Source organism: Aricia agestis, chromosome 8, assembly GCF_905147365.1.
Source record: "Aricia agestis chromosome 8, ilAriAges1.1, whole genome shotgun sequence".
Classification (NCBI taxonomy): Eukaryota; Metazoa; Arthropoda; class Insecta; order Lepidoptera; family Lycaenidae; genus Aricia; species Aricia agestis.
Window position 1 is genome coordinate 15093391 of NC_056413.1, and position 22202 is coordinate 15115592.

At 37.6% G+C, this 22202-nt stretch overlaps 1 protein-coding gene across 1 annotated transcript; it reads left to right on the forward strand.

The window, feature by feature from the left end:
- The first annotated feature begins 357 nt into the window (after window positions 1-357).
- Window positions 358-21199, forward strand: LOC121729449 (protein obstructor-E). Its single transcript, XM_042117968.1, has 5 exons — window positions 358-426; window positions 18945-19003; window positions 19656-19818; window positions 20152-20346; window positions 20913-21199. Exons 1-5 carry the CDS (start codon window positions 381-383, stop codon window positions 21128-21130), a joined length of 681 nt encoding a protein of 226 aa, XP_041973902.1. The 5' UTR covers window positions 358-380; the 3' UTR covers window positions 21131-21199.
- Window positions 21200-22202: the final 1003 nt, after the last annotated feature.

Sequence of the window (22202 nt, forward strand, 5' to 3'; positions counted from 1 at the left end):
CAAATTTATTTTGGCGGTTAAAGTTTTAAACTATTTTATTTTTGTAGCACCTCCATCGTGGGTATCGCAGACATAATTTTTTCAATTGTTATGCGGCAGCCGGCTGCCGCTTGGGGTTTGATGGATTAAGACTTATTACCACTTTGCTAAGTTTTTTTACAGATACCGAAACACCCAGAACTTTTAATTTTTGCCTGCAATATTATATTTATAAAATCAGTTCTGCAATAACCTCCGTATAAATCTTAGGAAAACACACGTGAACAATGTAAAAGTAAGCCCGCACTACACATAGATCGAAAAGGTTGTGAGTCGAGCGCGGTTGGCGCGGTTGCGCCGCCAGTGTTACCTGGTTGCCGCACACGCGCGAACGTTCGATCATGACAAGTGCACACTTCGCGATATTCGCCACCTGCATAGCTTTTGGTAAGAACACACTTAACCCAAATTAATATTATAAATCACCATAATTACTATCAAGGTTTCAAATGAAAATAATTGAAAAAATGTCACCTCCTAAAACAATGTTTAGAGGTCACACGCACTAATTTTTGTAACCAGTCCACCGATATAGTTTATCCATTCTATTTTCAAACGATTCGAGCCTGTCACTTTGATCCTTTGTAAGTTTTGTTTGGGATTTCAGAGTATTTCGATGATTTTTCAGTTAAGGAAACCCATTAATGTGTATTTTGATATTTACAAGTATTTTTTTAATGGTGAAGTATGAATGAAAGCACAACCTTTTTAAATGGTTTACATAAGTCAACTTTTTGCCATTAAAGCCTACAAGTTGTAATGCTTAAGTGTCAAAAATATGCAAGCAATATTTCTGAATAACTTAGCTCACTAATAATCTATTTCATTATAACACATAATATACTAAATATCACACCAAATTAAATGTTATTCAAACACAGGTAGTAACATATCCAGATATACCTGTTTTATTAAACACGAAAATGGCCGCAAATTCCTAAAAAACTTTGTAATTATCCAACTTGATTGATTAGCTGTTTCCAGTATTTATAACATTAGGTTTTTTCACCTTGAACAACATAATTTTATTGAAAGTATTATTCTTGCACTAAGGTTGAATAACAAAGAGTAAGTTGAACCACAAAAAGTCAAAAGTAAGTCAAGACCTTGACAAGAACATGTTCAAAATATAATTTCATACGGTCTACTTGTATTGTTCCGGGTTATTGATTGTCAATATAAGTGAATCATGACCTCTCTATCATGAATATTCGTATTCATGATTGAGAGTCATCCGTACTAATATTATAAATACGAAAGTGTGTCTGTCTGTCTATTTGTCTGTCTGTCTGTCTATCTGTTACCTCTTCACGCCCAAACCGCTGAACCGATTTTGCTGAAATTTGGTATGAAGATGCTTTGAGTCTCGGGAAAGGACATAGGATACTTTTTATCCCGAAAAAAGGTACAGTTCCACTGCGATAAACTAATTTTGGCGCAACGGAGTTGCGGGCGTCATCTAGTAATATTATAATATTGAAGTGAGTGATCGAGATACTATGATAATATCGACGATTAACTTTTATCCAGACTAAAACTTTTTAATCGGGACTTAACGCGACTTATTCAAGTAGTCATAATACTCCCCACACCGGTTTCGGTGACGGTGGCCGGTTTCATTGAAACCAGACCAGGTACGCAGGAGTACTTTTATAATGCCCTAGTGTGTGCGCAGTACACAAGAGCACTCTCTATTCCGTTACTCTCATAACCCAGTGGGACGGAAGACCGACACGACTGGCGAGAGATCAGGCGCAGGACCGACTTTTTACATGCCCATCCGACGCATGGATCATCTTACTTGTCAGACAATCAGGTGATCAGCCTGCATTGTCCTAACCAAACTTGGAAATAACATGTTTCCAACGCGGGATTCGAACCCACGACCTCCGGAGTCGAGAGCGACGCTCTAACCACTAGACCACGGAGGCGTTATTATTCAAGTAGTAATGCTACTACGAATACATACTTTTTCTCTTAAAAAAAATATATATCCAGACTGGCACCAGTAGTGTTGTTAAGCTCTTGTTTTTTTTTTCATTCGCATGCAATGCTAATTTAACTTCACATAAAGCTGTTTGCGCTCGTACTCTATATCTGAGCCAAACTTTTATCAAATCGATAAAGCATAACCTATTATAAAGCATATAAAGTACAAACACACACAAAATATAAAAATCCAATATTGCCTTATTAGTATAAGTAATATAATATTAAATTGAGATTAATAATAATAATTAATTATAAGTTATAATCATAATAATTTATAACTATTACTTATTCCTTATTAGTTATTGCTTATAAAGGTACAGCTTACATTATTATATAGATACAATAGGCTTTAGCACACATTTTATATAACACCTTCCGGCACACTGACCTTTATTGAACGACTTTGTTTAATGGTAATCGGCGGTTTTAAGTGGTTTACAAGAAAATCGTGTCAGTGGTTTCCCAATGACTTTATATAATTCATTAACCACTGACTTGATCTACTTTAATTAATTTAAATTGGTTTTGTTGTTAAATAGAGGTAGTAACCAAGTACTAAAGCCTCCTAAGACTTTCTGACTTGGCCGGTATAAATAGTCAGTACTTAAAATGCGACCCAGTCTCAAGACTGACTTGGCCGGTATAAATAGTCAGTACTTATGATGCAACCCAGTCTCAAGATGCGGTTCGGCTCTGTGATTGGTACAAATTTTGGCAGCCAACCAATCACAGAGTCTGAACCGTGTCTTGAAACCGATATGCATCTTGAGTACTGACTACTGACCAAACATACCGGCCTTAGAAAGAAAAGCAAAAATTAATGAATGAACTTATGAATATATTTGGAAAGATCTCTTTTTGGCTCTTATTCTTTGCATTATTTTAGTATTGTATTCATTTACGCAGCCAACATACTGGTTAATGTTTGAAATGAAGATGGCACTTGATTAAGCGATAATAATGACGACGATTGACAAGTTTATTACCATATTAATTGATGCTCATCAAGAATCATCTCTGATATAATATTGGTTTTAGAATATTCTGTACTCTTATAGAATTCCTGATATTATGCCAATGTATTTTTGTAAAGCTATAACTAGCTGACCCAGCAAACGTTGTTTTAACATATAAATTATTTCTTATATTATAAAAAGTAGATAAAAACCTATTCTCAGGCCTAACGAATCTACTATCAGAGAAGTTGATTCCTAGGCAGATGGGGGACCTACGTAGTTTGGTCGCGTTACGTCAAACCCAGCCGACAGATCACAATTAATAATAATAATAATTAATAGCTCCCACACCGGTTTCGTGACGGTGGCCGGTTTCATTGAAACCAGGCCAGCTACGCAGGAGTAATTTTTATAGTGCCCAAGTGTGTGCGCAGTACACAAGAGCACTCTCTATTCCTTTACTCTCATAACCCAGTGGGACGGACGACCGACACGACTGGCGAGAGATCAGGCGCAGGACCGACTTTTTACATGCCCATCCGACGCATGGATCATCTTACTTGTCAGACAATCAGGTGATCAGCCTGCTTTGTCCTAACCAAACTTGGAAATAACATGTTTCCAACACGGGAATCGAACCCACGACCTCCGAGTCAAGAGCCGCGCTCTATACCACTAGACCACGGAGGCGTCCAACACAGGGATTCACAATTAACATTAAATTGAAATGATCCGACCAAATGACGTTGGTCTGTCAATTGCCTAGAAATCAATTTCCTCGATGGTACATACCGAATTTCATTAAAATCGGTTGAGCCGTTTTGGAGGAGTTCACGCACAAACACTGTGAATTTTATATTTTAGATGGTGGATGCTCTTGATGGAGTGGGTATTGCTTATAATATTATTATTGAGTGGTTATGTTTGTCTGCGTATTATTTTTTCATACTTGAGCCTCTAGATCGATTTTTAAAAAATTTGGCATGAGTCGGTCAGTAAAATGGATGTATTTTTTCTCCAATAATTAACGATATTATGTCAAAACTTGGTTTTATCATTTAAAAAATTAAAGCAAAGTCATTTACTCTACAGTAAAATAGTATTTATAAGTCAACTTGATAGTTTATCCAATTTAATTAAAGGTTAGTATATGCTTGAACAACCCGAATATTGGGCTAAAATAATTCACTATTGGCTAACATTGGAAAGGGTTTTAGCACAGTATTTGTAACTATTGCAATAACACTTAGATACAGTACAGTGATTGCTACCTATAGATCATCATCATCATCATCATATCAGCCGTCTACCTATAGATAGCAACCTGTAATTAGAACTTTGTTAATCGGATGCTTAGCAATAAGTTATATTGTTTTTCTCTTATTTATTATATTATTATTATATTCTCGACGACCTCTGTGGCTCAGTTGGTGGGCTATTGGTAGCTCAAGCCGGGGGTCGCGGGTTCGAATCCCGCCGACGGAACAAAATGTTTCAAAGTTCCTGGGTCATGGATGTGTATTAAATATATAATATGTATCATATAATAAAAATCTTAAATATATGTATAGTATAAAAGTATTAAATATTTGTTTCCGTTGTCTGGTACCCGTAACACAAATCCTTCAGGTACTTACCACGGGGCCAGACTGACGTGGTGTGAAGCGTCCATAAATATTATAATATATTATTATTCTCATGTTTTAACCGACTGTGTCATGGAATTTTATGTTTTTTTATTGCATGTAAGTATATTTTTTGGAAGGAATTAGGGTCTAAACGGAATATCGGATTTAATTTTGAGAGTAATCATTAGATTAGTCGTGCTCTTGGTAGTGGCTCTGTATAACACAGCCAGGTTTATGTTTTTTTAATCATAATTTTGTTGTCATTGCTAGTGTAACTAGGTATATAACTTATATTCTGATGACGCGTCCAAGTTTTGAAGTACCTACTTACCAATATATTATTATTAGGATATTGTATTTTATTTCATAAAATTTACCTTGCAATGAAAATTATTAACTTAACCAAACAATAAAAATATGATATTTTTTCATATATTACATTATTAATTATTAATTTAATAGTTGTGTTGCTTTCCTCAGTGCTGTTGGCCAATGCTATTGGAAAGGGGCCGGAACCGTCAAGGCTGTGTTTATGTAAATTGTTTCAATTTTACCAACTGCCTAATAGTTTGGCGGCTAAATACGATATGATATTTATATTGTGGCTATACTTTAGCCACAATATAAATATCATATCGTAAACTAACTCATTAGTCAGCCATGTTCTCAAAATTAAATACACTCAAGTATTTCAAGTTACTGAATTTTGATACTTAAAATTATCTGCATTTACCAATAAAATTTACAGTTGTAGGAACCTTAGAACGCATATAAGGGAAACCTACAGGAACTGCACATTTTGCTGCTTATGTACAGTTCCTTAAGTCTGGATTAAAATATGGACTAATGGACTTGACATAAATCAAGACAATTTCAGTAATTCAACGTTTTGTCAATGATTACGAAACCAGCACACCCTGTATTACTTTCACCGAGTTAAAAGTCAAAGGGCTAAGGTTCTAAGCGTTCACTTGAACACTTAAACATTTCCTATTCTTGCAAATCCAAGTTAACAATTACCTATTGTACTATCAGAGAAGTTGATACATGGGCTGATGGCGGACCTGCGTAAATTGGTTGCGGTATGTCAAACCCATAAAGTTAATATACCTAGCGGAATAGAGAAACAAAGGCCTGAGCAAGAGAGATGTCACTATCAGTAACACTGCGTGGTAAAAAGAGACGTGCGATAACTGATACATGACAGCAGCACTCTTTTTTTGACGTCCAGTCGGCACGTGCCGCACGTTGACTATTTAATCTCATAGAGTTCATGTTCAATCATGCTTGTGTAATGTGTAATACGTACACATATTTTTACAGAAGGATGAAACCAATTTCGGTTTCAATTGACAGCTCGAGATTGTTGCTCTATTCCGCTAGGTATATTAATTTTATGATCAAACCCAGCTAACAGACATAACCCGACCAAATGACAAAGGTCTGCCTATGAATCAATTTCTTTGATAGTACCTGAAAAAATGTGCTTCTCTTTTGAGTTCGTACCAATTTAATTACTTTGCCAATAGATTGAAAATATAGTTCTTCATCCAATATCCTTTTGTACATAAAATTCTCGTGTCACAATGTGAGTTAACGTACTCCTCCGAAACGGCTTTACTGATTTTTACCAAATTTTATATGCACATTCAGTGAATGTTATAGCTCTAATTAATAAAATATGACCCTGAACTCAATTTTTTGGCTTAAAAATTTTGAGACCTGGCAACCCTAACAAAGAATATTTTGACATAAGCCCAAAGAATAATTACTCAATTGTAATTAAATGAAAATGTTGATACATGTAAAATTTTCATTTAATTACAATTGACGAATTATTTTTAACCAATATAAGTCAAATTTCCGAATAACATTATGTTATAATCATTGTTAACAATCATGGGCGTACCCAGGTTCTGGGCCAGGGGGGGGGGGGGCAAATTGCCCAGGTTCTGGAGCCAGGGGGGGCAAATCACCCAGGTTCTGGGCCAGGGGGGGGGGGGGCAAATCAGATTTTTCATAAGCTAGGTGTTTATAAAGAATAAAAAATTAATATTTTTTAGTTGTAAAAATATTGTATTGCAAACAAATAGCAAAAATTCGTTCTTAATTTTTTATTTTTATAGATAAAAGTACTAGATAATATACTTAGTAGGGACGTCAACATGATCCGGGGGGGGGGCAGCTGCCCCCCCCCCTGCCCCCCTCGGTACGCCCATGTTAACAATAATAACAATAATGAACAATTCATTATTTAATAATATCATGACTACGTCTTGCTGCGGATATGATTACGATTATACAATTACAGCAAATATCTCTTCCACTTATCTCGCAGCTCTCATTATCACAATTATAACACAATACAAATACATACAGTAGCATAACTTAGACAAGTTCTTAAAATTTGTGAAACAAAGAAACAAGTTTAATATGTTTAATTCATTATTCTGACGTCAGTGATCGTAAACATAGAATTTTCTTATACCATAGTTCTTTTTTAACACCTCCATTGTGGGTATCGTAGACACAATAGATTTTCAATTGTTATGTGGTAGCCGGCTGCCGCTTAAGGACTGATGGGTTGAAGAGTATTTTTTTTGCAATAAATCGCTTTAATAAACTAGTATGAAAGGAAAAAGGCAGCCGGCTACCACATAGCTAGTATAATATAAGAACCAATTTCTTCAAATGAGTAAATCAATAGACGCCCTAAATGTACCTAAAATCACGCTCATGTGTGCGCGCTCTCAATATAGTAGTATATTATGAAGATGGTCTTCTGATTATTACTTAGACTGCGATTAAAATGATCAGACAGCATAAAAACGGTGCGAATACAAAAGAGTTCAACGCGCGCGCTGCTCACTCATTTACCATGACCGTGGGTTTCATAATGATTTTACTTGTTTAATGATTGTTAAATCATCGTTACTGATATTTTATAATGGTTAATCAAGGCTTTTTCTATTCGACGTAGAAAATGAGAAAAGTAAACAAGGCAGTTTTTGCTGATTTGTTATATTTTCTGTGTCCATTAATGTGTGTTAGTGAGCGTCCGTGGCCTAATGGGTAGACCTTCGGTTCGCACTCCTAGAGAGTGCAGGTTCGAACCCGGGTGGAGGCGTGTACTTATGAGACATTTTCTGATCTCAATTACTATAATACGGACGCTCGTACGGTGAAGGAAAATATCGTGAGGAAACCCGCACATAGTTGGTCCCAGACGTATTGACTAGTTCTTTCCTCTGGACTAGGCCGACTATGATGCGAGAATGCCGTATGCGCTTGGGCAACCATACGGACATTTAAAAATCTTGTCCCAGGCACTACAATATTTGAGGAGTGGTTACTTCGCTCTGAAAAATACTATATAAATCATCCACAACGGATGTAAAGGCCTAGTTAATGTGTGTTACTAAAACATATTTTATGCAGTGATTAGAGCCTACGAATAATAAAAACTAAGGAAGAGTAATTGTGTTAAACAAATTTCCGATTCTACAAAATGTGACCCGAATACATGCATACTTTATGCAAAAAGAGGCCCAAATACATGCATACTTTATGCAAAAAGAGGCCCAAATACATGCAAAAATGTTGTGTAATGATAGAAGTGACAATTATTGTCAACGGCTTTAATTTGTCAATTTGTAAATAGTGTTTCTTAGCTATATTGCCTTATTTTAGTGTGCGAAAAGGTACCAAATTCAAAACGATTGAAGTATTGAAGTTACGATTAGTTTTCATTATTCGTAGATTAGAGCAATACGGGATAATTCAAATGTAACAACAACCATCTTTGATAAATCAACTAATCAAAATGAATTAGTTTTTCAATACGTCATGATTATAATAATTTAAAAATTTAAATTTCCTAATTTAAGAGCTCACCTGACTCTAAAAATCAAACATCGTCCTTTTCTCTTCACACTCACGCCCGTCTTTCATATGCCAAGTGAAAAAGACGGCGCGGAATCATCGCCGAGTTAGTTTTACTTGAATAAAAGACGAACTATAATGATTATGAAAAAAGTGTTTTGAGCAAATTTAGGTTTTATCAATACCTTTTTAGATATTAAAAAATATTAAAGAAAAGACAGCAAACTTCGAAGATCCAAGCAAAAAAGTGTCTAAAACAAGGTTTTTTGTAAAAAAGAAACTATCGAGCATTTTTTGAGTAATCGTGTTTTTGTCTTGAGCATTTAATCTTTATGAACTGAAGTTACTTGTGTCAAAAAATCAGTTTTCTAGACCTTACAGATTTTGAGATCTAGGTTAAAGTATGTAGTCAAGTTAGGGTCATATGGGCTCTTAAAAATTGACTTGAGCCATATTGTATGACAACTTTTATAAGATGACTCATGGCAAACTTGTGTAATGTAATTCAATACATCCACTTAGAGCCTATAACTTGGTGATAAATCATGAGGATTCGCGGAACATCTGGTTACGCAACCACAACTCTCCTTTTCTTCCGCACTTGTGCAATCTCCTATTTGGTTTGTACACAAATGTGTACAATACAATAGGACTGCAATATGTTGTACAAGTAAATAATATGTATTTAAATTTATATTTCGAAAACTGCAACCCATACTAATATTATGAAAGTGACAGACAGACGGACGGACGTCTGTCTGTCTGTTGTGTCTTCACGCCTGAACCGCTAAACCAATTTCTCTAAAATTAATTATGGAGATATTTTGAGTGCCGGAAAAGGACATATAATTCTTTTTATCCCTGAAAAATGGACGGTTCCCGCGTGATAAACGAATTTTGGCGCAATGAAGTTGCGGGTCATAATATATATTGTGTCTGTCTGTCTGTAACCTCCTCATGCCCAAACCGCCGAAACGGTTTTTCTGAAAATTGACACGGAAATACTCTGAGCCCCGGTAAATGGATACTTTTTATCCCTGAAAAATATACAGTTCCCGCGCAATAATTTTAGCTTATCTAGTAACATATATAATTGAGTCCTCAAAGCTACAGCTAATGAAAAATAATCGATCCATATTGATCTTTATAATGGTGTGTATAAAAAGCAACTCCGTGATTTGATAGTTGTTATCATGAAGGCCGCCCGGCGCCCGCCGCCCGGCGCCCGCCGCCCGGCGCCCGGCGCCCGGCGCGCGGGTACTTTCGTTTGCTCTACATGCTCCAACGCCTTGTCACTTACGAAACCTCCACAGTGGTTTTATCAATGGATTATTATTTGCGAAAATTTTACAAGAAAATGTAATGACTAATGACTTATGAGTAACAAAAAAATATATGCGCAAAAAACTTCGACAAGTAGTAGGTAATATAAGATGATAAGATCATAATGGCTAAGCGCCTATTTCACCATTTTCTGATAAGTGCTAGATAGGCTATCCACCACTTAAATTAACAGAAAGAGTATGGAAAATCTGTCAATAAAGTTGTGGATAGCCTATCCGAAATTTTATCAGAAAGTGGTGAGTTGAAATTCTCCAATACAAGTGAAGTTAGCTATTTATCAGAGAAAAGACTAATTCTAAATTACTCGTATATAACACTTTCCGTTGCATAATTGTAAAATTATTGATAATAATAGGTATATTAATTAATAAAACGAGTCCAATTTGTAAAAAGTGTCGGCCGTGGAACGACCTTGAATTGAACGTAATGAGCGTGAATTACTTCATATGAACGAAATAAGGGTGTACGGCTGTACGCATACACGTGTATCCGTTGCGACACAAAAAATCACAACTTTTTAATTTGTATAAATGAATATAATAATAATAATTACAATAGCGCTCAAAAGATTTTAATAAAAACATTCCAACTACGATTGCCTTCCTACGGTTATATTATGTAGATAGATGTTTCTTGGCATGTTCATTTTGATACATTTATAGCCAAACAATATATTTAATATCTACAGTATGAGGTTAGTTAAAATTTTATAAAATAGCCTAGATGAATTGAGAGCTACTACAAAATAATATTATTTTCCAACACAATATCAGCAAGCTAAATAATTCTCTACTTTGTCACAATATTAACTAAAAAATATATAATAATAAAAATGCAAACATTTAGAACCATCGATTCAATATTAAATTTCATCAGAACTTAACCTTATTAACACAACTGATGTAACAAAAGCTAACTCACTATTCACTATGATTCCTCGGTAGTAAAGAGTAAATACCGAGGAATCATGGTGAATAGTCTGATAAAGTTCGTTGTTCGGGTTTACGCATAATACACCATGACGCAGAGTCGCAGCGTATTAACCGGTAATTAGGTGTAACCCTAATGGAAAGTAAAAGTGTATGGGCGATGTCGTGAGTCTGTTGCATCATACAGCTGTAGTCATCAGCATCAACGTAACCCGGTTATTCTATTCATAGTGTTTGTGTTGACGAGCTTTGCATACTCTAAAATACGTGAGACGTGAGTGTGCAAATTTATTTAATAAAAAGTATAATATAGCCTGTCAATAAATCTTAGAAGTAAGATACATCCATTCATCCATACTAATAATCTTAATATAATATAAAACTCAAAGGTGACTGACTGGCATGGTGATCTATCAACGCACAGCCCCAACCACTTGACAGATCGGACTGAAATTTGGCATGCAGGTAACTGTTATGACGTAGGCATCCGCTAAGAAAGGATTTTGATCAATTCTATCCCCAAGGGGTGAAAATAGGGGTTGAAAGTTTGTATATAATAATACTTCTTAACGCGAGCGAAGCCGCGGGAAAAAGCTCGTATTATAATAAATGCCAAAGTGTGTCTGTCTGTCTGTTACTTCTTCACGCTTAAAGTAGGTACTGACGAAAATTGGTATGCAGATACTTTTAGTCCCGGGAAAGGACAAAGAGTAGGTAGGCGCGATAAGCGAATTTAAGAGCAACAGAGTCACGGGCGTCATCTAGTATAATATTTTTCATGCTTTAAACGAGGCAATCTTGTATATTTAAATACAATTTTCTCGATAACGGCTGCTAGTATTTTCATAAAATTGAACAGACATTTTTGTGTCATAAATGTATTTAAATAAAATTTATTTTTCCGAGAACCTAGCGCATATTTATAACTTACTTTAATTGTTTTCAAGTTTACACATTCAGCCGTGCTTGGTTTTCAACAGTGTTGAAACAGTTTTAATTAACAATTATTATTTATTTTATTCTTGTGGAATATCCAAAATGACAAATAACATTCCTTTGATTGTATTATCTACTAATTCTATAACGGGTCACATTCATTTCATTTTTTGTGTACATTTTTTGTTCTAATTCCTACTTTACTAAATTAATTGGGACTTAAAATAATAAGGCTAAAAATTGTTATCAACAGTATTCGGAAAACACAGAGAATTGATGAAAAGCTTGCAACGTTGATTCATTCAACTTCTCACGCATATTAACATAACTGGTATCATTTCATTTATACATGGGAGAGCCATGCTTCGGCACGAATGGCTCGACCGGAGAAATACCACGTTCTCACAGAAAACCGGCGTGAAACAGCGCTTGCGCTGTGTGATATCCTATTCAAGATCGTATTTTTGAAACTTTGTAAAACTAAAATACTTAAAGATTTTGTTGCACTTTCCTTATTCCCCACGTTTCTGGACACCCAATTGGCTACGGCGGCAGAAATGGGTTAAAATTAGAGATGTGCCGATCATGACTTTGGCCGACTAGCCGACTAGCCAATTAGTCGGCTGCAAATAAGCCGACTAATCGGTCGACTAGTCGGCCAAGCCATCATGGTTTCGGAAGTTTCTGTAACACTTTTTTACTGCTGGTTCGCGGGTAAGTCACACACACCACCTGCAAAGGTGTCGGATCGTGTTATGTTTACTTCGCGTACGTTACTTTTTTATGATACAGTTCTTGTTGTATTTAATTATTGTCTCAATCTTGATGTAATAATACATGTACCTAATTTGTTGTTAATAACTATATTAAAAATTATTTCTTTACTAGCAAGTAATTTCAGAAACACTTCATTTATTTTAAAAGGTGTTACCGCCGTACTCAGAGACATTTTAACATGATTAACCTTCACTTTAATGAAGAGTTTGACAGATAATGTATGAGGCTTATGTCAAAATTTTGAATTAATTATATTTAAGTAATTATATAATGTTCCACTCTGAGTGCGGCAGTAAGACTTATGAAGTGTGAGATGAACATAATATCATAAATAATCCAGGTGTTTATAATGTAATTTCAATAATTATAGCAAAAATAAAAAAGTAATAAGCCGAAAGGCGTTTTTTGCCGACTAGTCACCGACTACAAAAGTGGCCGGATAGTCGGCTTTACCGACTAGTCAGCACATCTCTAGTTAATATATTCAATCAAAATTTCACAACAACAATTATAACATTGGGGGATAAAATAATTATTTCAATTATTGAGATAATAAGACCAATACTAGGTACTTCAACCTAGCATAAAAACATTCACAAAACTTGTTTGTTATGACTGTAAAAATGTTAGTTGTTAATTTATTGATGGACTGGACTTACAAGCGAAGTTTTGGACGACGTAAAAAATAATTGTACAAGTTTAGGCCAAGTTGCGATAGTGATTAAATAACGTTAAAGATGTTATGAATGAAACATTTACGTAACGAGGTAATTTTCTAAAGAGGTTTAAGTAGATATAATAATACTATGTTACATACAAAGATATAATAAGCTGTTATACACTTAGCAAAAGATATTCGTCTTAAATCAAACGCGAAAATCGGAGCAGAGAGCGCTATTAGCACATACGGTAAAATATGATCCGACCAACATCCGACATGTTACACACGTTAAATCAGAATATTGACAGAAACGTTGTCGAAAGTCGAACTTTTGTTAACTGCCTTTGCTGGTGTTGTCGTCTAGCGTGAAAACATTGCAGAATTATTACGTGTTATTAAGATCATCATAATATTAATACGCGAACGAAAAACTTTGTAACCCTTTTTACGAAAAATGAGGAAACGTAGATGCATGAAATTTTGCACAGTTATAGTTTATATGGTGAAGGAGTGCATCGAGCTAATATTATTTTGAAATTATGCTTTTATCATACATTTTTTAAAGAAATAAAACATTACACACACTACGACACACACACATGAGAAATGACAGATTTTTGAGTGACAAGCCTATACATATGAATTCTCTTCTATTTATGGTTGAAGTCTGTTGACAACAAGTTGACAAGTTGAAAATGTATTATAGTTTTTTTTATAGTATCTTACTATTAGACAATGCTTACACGGCCAGTCTGAGATCAGCTGAGTCTCAGAGACAAGATTGATAAAGTCAATATTTTTTACAAAATATAGGTAGTAGTTTTAGGCCCGTATTTTTGGTCAGTACTCAAGATGCATCTCGGTCTCAAGACACGGTTCAGACTCTGTGATTGGTTGGCTGTCAAAATTTGGATCAATCACAGAGCCGAACTGCGTCTTGAGACCGGGTCGCATCTTTTTTTTTTTTTTTTTTTTTTTTATTAAATAAGGGGGCAAACGAGCAAACGGGTCACCTGATGGTAAGCAACTACCGTCGCCCATGGACACTCGCAACATCAGAAGAGCTGCAGGTGCGTTGCCGGCCTTTTAAGAGGGTATACGCTCTTTTCTTGAAGGTTTGCAGGTCGTATCGGTCCGGAAATACTGCTGGTGACAGCCCATTCCAGAGTTTTACAGTGCGCGGCAGAAAGTTACGCGAAAAACGCACTGTGGAAGACTGCCACTCATCAAGGTGATGAGGATGGTATGTTTTTCGCGTGGGACGATAGGGAAAAGTTGCAGGTGGTATGATTCCGAACAATTCCTCAGAGCACTCCCCGTGATACAACCGATAGAGGATGCAGAGTGAAGCAACATCTCGGCGTAATTCCAGGGGGTCCAAGCTGTTTGAAACACTATGGCAGTCAACAATTCGAGCAGCCCTTCGTTGGATACGATCCAGAGGGAGCAGTTGGTATTTTGGCGCCCCTGCCCAGAGATGAGAACAATATTCCATATGAGGCCGAACCTGCGCCTTGTAGAGTTGTAGGCGTTGGTCCGGACTGAAGTACTGTCTCGCTCTGTTAAGAACGCCAAGCTTCTTCGAGGCTAATTTGGCCTTACCCTCAAGATGATATCGAAACTGGACTTCGCTCGATATGTTGACGCCAAGTATCTCAATGCTAGGGGAGATGGTTAAAGATGTGCCCTCGAAACGAGGATAAACGACCATTGGTGACTTTTTAGTGGTGAACGCGTAGACTTGTGTCTTGGCGGGGTTGAATTGGACTAAGTTACGTCTAACCCATTCAGAGACCTTCTCCAATGAATTCTCCACCTTAGACATAAGTTCGTTTCGACTCTCAGTGACATTTTGCCGAGAAATATTAGGGGAGCCGGTATATACAGCATCACCTGTACTATCATCCGCATAGCAATGAATGCCTTTGGTTTGTAACATGTCATTGATATCCAGTATGAATAGAGTAGGCGATAGCACACAGCCCTGAGGGACACCAGCATTAACAGACTGAGTTTCCGAGCATTCGCCGTCAACTACGACCTTTATGCTTCTGTCTGCTAAGAAACTAGTGACCCACTTACATAATTTCTCGGGCAGCCCGTATGATGGAAGCTTTGATAGCAGCGCTTTATGCCAAACCCGATCGAAGGCCTTCGCAATGTCCAAACTAACAGCCAATGCCTCTCCCTTCGACTCAATTGCCTGAGCCCAACGATGAGTCAGGTATGCCAAGAGATCACCAGCCGAGCGACCCTTACGGAACCCGTATTGTTTGTCGCTTAGCAATCCCTGGCCGTCCAAGTATCGAAGAAGCTGGCTATTGATAATGGATTCCATTATCTTCGAGAAGAGAGAGGTTATAGCGATTGGTCTGTAGTTGGAAGGATTTGAGCGATCACCTTTTTTGGGGATCGGGTGCACCAAGGCTGTCTTCCAGGAAGCCGGGACGATGCCAGTGGAATAGGAGAGCCGAAAAAGTCGCGTCAAGACCGGAGCCAACTCTGGAGCACACTTTTTCAACACAATAGGCGGGATTCCGTCAGGCCCACTCGACTTTTGGATATCAAGGGAACAGAGGGCTTTTCGCACTGAGCGCTGATGAAACCGTATATCCGACATGATGCTCGTGCATCGCGGTATGGTCGGCGGTTTCTGCCCCCCGTCACCCAGGGTCGAGTTTGACGCAAAGAGCTTGCCCAGAAGATCGGCTTTGTCTTTTGCGTCCTGGGCCAACGATCCATTTCCTACGTGTAGGGATGGTAGGGTTGGCTTGCAGAAATTTCCTTCAATAGCTTTGGCCAGAGACCAGAATGCACGGGTTCCCGAGGGGAGGCGCTCAAGTCTCTTGCCAATTCTATTGACGTGCTGTTGCTTTGCCCGAGTAATCTCTTTCTTGAGGGACCTAGAGGCAAGGTTGTACTCCTTTTTATATGTGCTGGTATTTAAATCCCGAGCAGACACTGCGTTGGCCCAGGATTGGTAAGCCTCCTGCTTTCGGCGAGAAGCTTTTTTGGGGGATGAACCAAACCAGGGACGAAATCTGCCGCCAGTTGGCACTACAGAGGTCGGAATGAAAAGTTCCCTCCCCTGCATCACCACATCGGCAACAGAGTTGGCAGTGTTGTCGAGATCATCCGGCGAGAAGCACACGTGCCCCCAAGGATAGGATGCAAAAAACGACCGCATCCCATCCCAGTCTGCTGACTTGTAGTGCCACACACGACGGTATTTAACAGCGCGCTGTCTTAACACCGTCGTAAGTGGCACAGAACTCCTAACAAGTCAATGATCCGATGAACCAAGTGGTGCGGTTACGGATATTTGGTAGCCGTCAGGATTTGAAGTCAGTAGGAGGTCCAACAAGGAAGGATTCTGACCATCCACATCTGGGATTCGCGTAGGCGTAGTAACCAGTTGTGTCAAGTCGTTCGCAAGGGCAAAGTTGCAGACAGATCTCCCCGCGTGATCAGTTTTACTGGAATTGAGCCAGTCGGCGTGGTGGGCATTAAAGTCGCCAAGTATTATGATCTCTGCGGATGGGATCTGCCGCTGCACAAAATCTGAAGCAGCTTGTAGGTGCTCCAAGAGTCGGTCCGTCTCGGGGTCACCACTATGGGACCTATATAGGCACGCATAGACGCGAGGGTGGTCGTCGCAATCTATGCGGAGCCATAAGTTTGATAGGTCCATGACCTCAAGATTGCTGAGGCGGCGAGAGCTGATATCATCTCTGATATACACACACACTCCAGCTTTGGGTAGAAAGGAGTGCTCGAGGTAATACCCTGGGTGGGAAAGGTATGATGTGTCACTCGGAGATGATATCTGCGTCTCGGTTAAAAAGAGCAAAGCCGGCCTTGCCGTCTCAAGGTGGTAATGGACGGCATTAAGGTTGGAGTGTAATCCCCTGATATTACAAAAGTCCATGTTTAATATCGAGGGGGGTGCCTTTGTGTGTTTGCTCTTGCCCCGAGCAGATTGGAGCGCAGTTTTGCCCTCCCCAGAATACGAGGGGCATCTTAAGTACTGACAAAAATACGGGCCCTAATGTCGTTGAAACTAAGGTCGAATTTCGACCATTGGGCGATCTCTAGTAAGTTATTAGTAGACACTTTGATCGTGCATATAATCTGAAGATTATATGCACGATCAAAGTGCCGAAATATGCATGCTAGTATGCATGATAAATGGCCGAAATATGCACAAAATATCCACTATCAAAAGTCGCTTATTATTAAAATTTATTATTTTTTTGAAGAGCTTTCCGGTGGTGCCGTTAATAAAAGCGTATTTTTTTTATAATTTCATCAAATACAGGATTTTTATTTTTTATACAGCACCAATAATAATTTTCTACCAACATTTTCCGATTGCAATCTTAATACCCATGGAAGTTTAATAAATCGGTTACTACTTTATTCAAATTTTTTGCTAATGTTGCCAACTACAAAGAAAAATTTTGTTTCTAGAAATATATTGTACCTATCGGGTGTATTCTTTAAATGGGGATGGATCCATATATTGTAAGAGTTTTGATCTATCGTACCTCTGTTTTGTGGCCTCAGTGTGTGTCATGATAGCTAGTTTGGAGACTACGAAGGCATAAAACTACCGAAATATGCACTATCAACAAAAAATTGCCAAAATATGCACTATCGCCTAAAAAGTGCCATTATATGCATTTTCATATGCAAGTATGCAAATGCATATAATCCGATGTCTAGTTATTAGTGACAGGCTACATATGAGTACTTACGATAGATCACAATGTCTGAAAATTTTAAAAGAATAATATCGTAGCCCAAAGCATTTCAAGCTTCATTAGTTTTAAGCCATAATTTAAAGAAGGAAGGAGTTTTCCACGTAACAGACAAAATAGCTGTAGAAAAAGTTTTTATAAACACGAGATACGATGTCATTAAACTCAAATTATTTATTGCGCTGTGCACACGCATTTTAGAGACATCTTGTTATCAATTGTACACAATTTTGCCGTTACGGTACAGAAATTTCTGGAAGAACTGCGTACTTTTGTTTGCTTCTAGTCTAGCTAAAATCCTAGTTTAGCAGAAAATCGGATTATTTATTATCTTTGTCGAGTTTGTATGTTTATGTTTTAACATTTTCAAAACTTTTATTACCAAGACAAATCTTTTATCTTAATAAGAGATTTGTCTTGCTCATAAAAGTGATATTGGTTATAAATCAACTCAGTTGTTCAGTTAATAATATCTAATAATAATTACTTAGTTTTATTGCCCTCAAATTGTTTTAAACTACAACAAATTACCAATTTTTTAATTATGTACATTGAGATTTTCACTGCAATTACGGTTTAACCTAGAACATCGCACGCTTGGTTTGGCAGATTGCTGGCCAATTGCCCATCGTAGATTGTAACTATGAACCAACTTCACACATGACTTGGGTATTGCGTATGAAAGTCAAATTCTAAGTTATTAAAAATGCAGTTTGACCCGACAGTAATAACTTTATTACTTCGTTGCCAATTCGTTTTTATTTGGAGTTAGATATACAGAATGTATCAAAACTAATTGATAAAAAGGGTGTACGTTCACAGTGAACTCTATATATAAAGGGCCACATACACACCCATAAATGTATTATCTTATTTGTCACTTACTTTTGTTACATCTTGTATATTGTAAAATACCATGAACGTGTTGAACAATGTTTTGTCTCGTCTTACGGTTTTCATTAATTCAATCTAACTTACATAGACCACGTACCCCACGTACATTTAATTCAAATTCTTACGAAAAACACTTTATGTTTCAGCTCATGCAGGCATCCTCCTCACTCACGGTCCAGGCTGTCCGGAGCAACATGGCATACAGGTACTATAAACTTTTTAGTTGTTTAAGACCTTATAAAAATCTGGCAACGCTATTAGCAAAGTGACGCTGCCGCTCGCGAAAAAGACGCAACATGATATGCCCTTTGACGTGTACACGTACTTTAGGCAGTAGTTTTTGTTAGTTATCGTTCATTGAAACTGATGAAAATAAATTTAAAGTACCGCAAACACTACTGAACTAATTGTATTTTTTATTGGTTGTTTATAGCAACCCCGGATTAATAAATAGGCAGCAGTGACTTAGGGGGCCGACAGATTTCGTCCATGGGGCGGCGGAAATTAAATGGCCTAGGCCCTAGACTCATAAAAATATAAATTCGGCACTAACTTACAGTAGTAACCTAAATGGTTGATTCAGACCACAACGCGACGCGTAGATGCATTTGTAAATTTATATGGATTTGACAGATTCACAAGACGTCTCACGCAAATGTCAAATTCATACAAATTTTTGCCATGCCGCGCCGCGCCTCGCCTTGCCGCGCCTCGCCGCGCCGCGCCTCGCCTCGCCGCGTTGCGGTCTGAATCAACCCTAAGTAGTTTAAACAGCTCCTCACAATTTATAGCTTTTAGTAGTTCAAATAGGTCATCGCAAAGTACAACTTTTCATAAAATATACTCTCTATTTTCAGACGTACGCCCACCCTGAGAACTGCGATCAGTTTTTCCTCTGTACGAACGGCACACTGACGGTTGAGACGTGCGAAAACGGCCTTCTGTTCGACGGCAAAGGCGCCGTTCACAACCACTGCAACTACAACTGGGCTGTCGAGTGTGGGGAGAGGAAAGCTGACTGTAAGTTGATAGCTCAATAGTAAAGAGAGGTTGAGGAGGAGGAGGTTTTAAGGGATAGTTTTAAATATCCGTAATATGTGCTGCGCATGCGCAAAGTGCTTTCTATCATGCAGTTTACTTGCTTGTTGCCTGGCCTATTTGGCTTAGCTGGCCGAAGTATTCAGTTTTATGGGATTGTAATTTATATACGTCTTAAATAATTATTAATTTTATAAATTAATATTTTTAGATTATCAAACGGTAGTATCACTAAACAGGAATGCAAATTAAAATGCAATAGCATTTACGTTCAATCATTCAAGGTTTTTTTAACAAAACCATTTGACATTCCAGTGACACCCTACTCGACCCCCGGCTGCGAGTACCTGTTCGGCATCTATCCTGACAGCGCCGAGTGCTCCACCAGCTACATCAAGTGCGCGTTCGGCGTGCCGGAGCAGCAGCCCTGCGACCCCGGCCTGGTCTACGACGAGAGGATCCACGGCTGCAACTGGCCCGACCAGCTTATACCCTTCTGCAACCCTGAAGGTATATTGCAGATCACATAGCATGAAAATTCCTTAGATCTACTAGCTGCATCAATGCATGTTGGTTATGTCGGAGCAACAGCTCTGCGAGCCCGGCCTGGTCTACGACGAGAGGATCCACGGCTGCCACTGGCCCGACCAGCTTATACCCTTCTGCAATCCTAAACGTATGTTATAAGGACCGATTGACCGATGTCCGATCGAGCCTACACAATGAAGACTCTTCTTGAGCTATCAGGAATACTGAGACCAATCGGCTACCAAATATGAAACTGGTGAATACCTGGCTAGCTAAAATGCAAAACTTTTATTACATGACTACTGTGATACCCCAAGGGCGTAGCGAGGTACGGGCAGCTACGGTCGGTAATGCTTACGAGTTTCTCTCATATTTTGTTAAAAACCACGAATTCCAAGTTTCAGATTTTCTTAATCTGTGTATATATATATATAACCCTATGTATATATATATATATATATATTATATCATACCATTTATTTAACAAAACTTCATAGAAACCATATTTTGTCCTTACTTTAATTAATATAAACCATCTTTATTTCCAGCTGTCATCGGATTCAAGTGTCCCACGAAGGTGCCGGCCAACACCCAGGCCGCTAAGTTCTGGCCGTTCCCCCGCTTCCCCGTGCCCGGTGACTGTCACAGACTGATCACCTGCGTAGAAGGCAACCCTCGCCTCATCACCTGCGGAGAAGGCAAGGTTTTCGACGACCAGAACCTTACATGCGAAGACCCTGAGCTGGTACCCCACTGCGCGCATTGAGTTGAGAGTTGAGAGAATTGAAAAACGAAAACCAATAATAGTAATAAAGAGAATTTACTGAGTATAATATTAAATCTTATATTATATATAATATCTCAGTGTATAACTGCAATCAATATTTCATTACTTGCGACGATTAAGTTATCACCATTTCAATGTCGCATATATAAACTCTGCAGTAAACAGATTAAAATTAAATTTCCTTTACATTGTACATTAAATTGTTGGTCGTCAGCAAATAAAATACTTAAAATAATATAAAAAATTTCGTCATATTTTATCAGCCTTGTATGCTTTACTTCGAATTCCGGTTATTGGTTTTCGTTTTGTGATGTTTTGTGTTTTTTATACTTCTGTGTAATCTCCACCGAAACACGTTATTTATTGAGTCAAAATATATTTCCAAGTTTACCTACTGTTACCTAAAAATACTGCGTACAAAAATATTGTAGATTTTTCTTATTACCAAAATGGTGGATTTTCCTTTCATATAATGGTCTACCAAATAAATATAAAAAATCGCGTGATATTAGTTACCATAGACGTATAACTACCATATTGTATATATTTTTACAAACCAGTGTAAATAAAATAAAAATGTAAATAGAAAATTTATATATGAAAATAATAAAATATTAAAAAATATTTTTTTTTGTTTTAGACTGCTTGCAATTTTAATTATTTATACTAGATATAAGTACCTTTTTTACGCAGAGAAACGTTTAATTCTATCTTTTTAAAGGATAGTTACTATTAATAGTAATAATTACTAATAACTGCAGGTGACCTTCCTTTCCAGCTGTTACACTCTATAAAAAGATCCAGCTGAGCTGCTAGGCAACACGTTTTCTTTATCGCTTCTTTATAGAATTGTCGATCAAAATGTATGAAATTGACATGACATGCGTCGAATGTTTTCATAATATTGTCGAATGAGTATGTCAATTCCATGCATTTATGATGGGAGATTCTAAAAAGAAGCGATACAGAAAACATGTTGAGTAGGGGCTCAGCTATGTTATTTAAATCATCACGTCAGCATCGAACATGATCAAAATATAACACTTCTCAC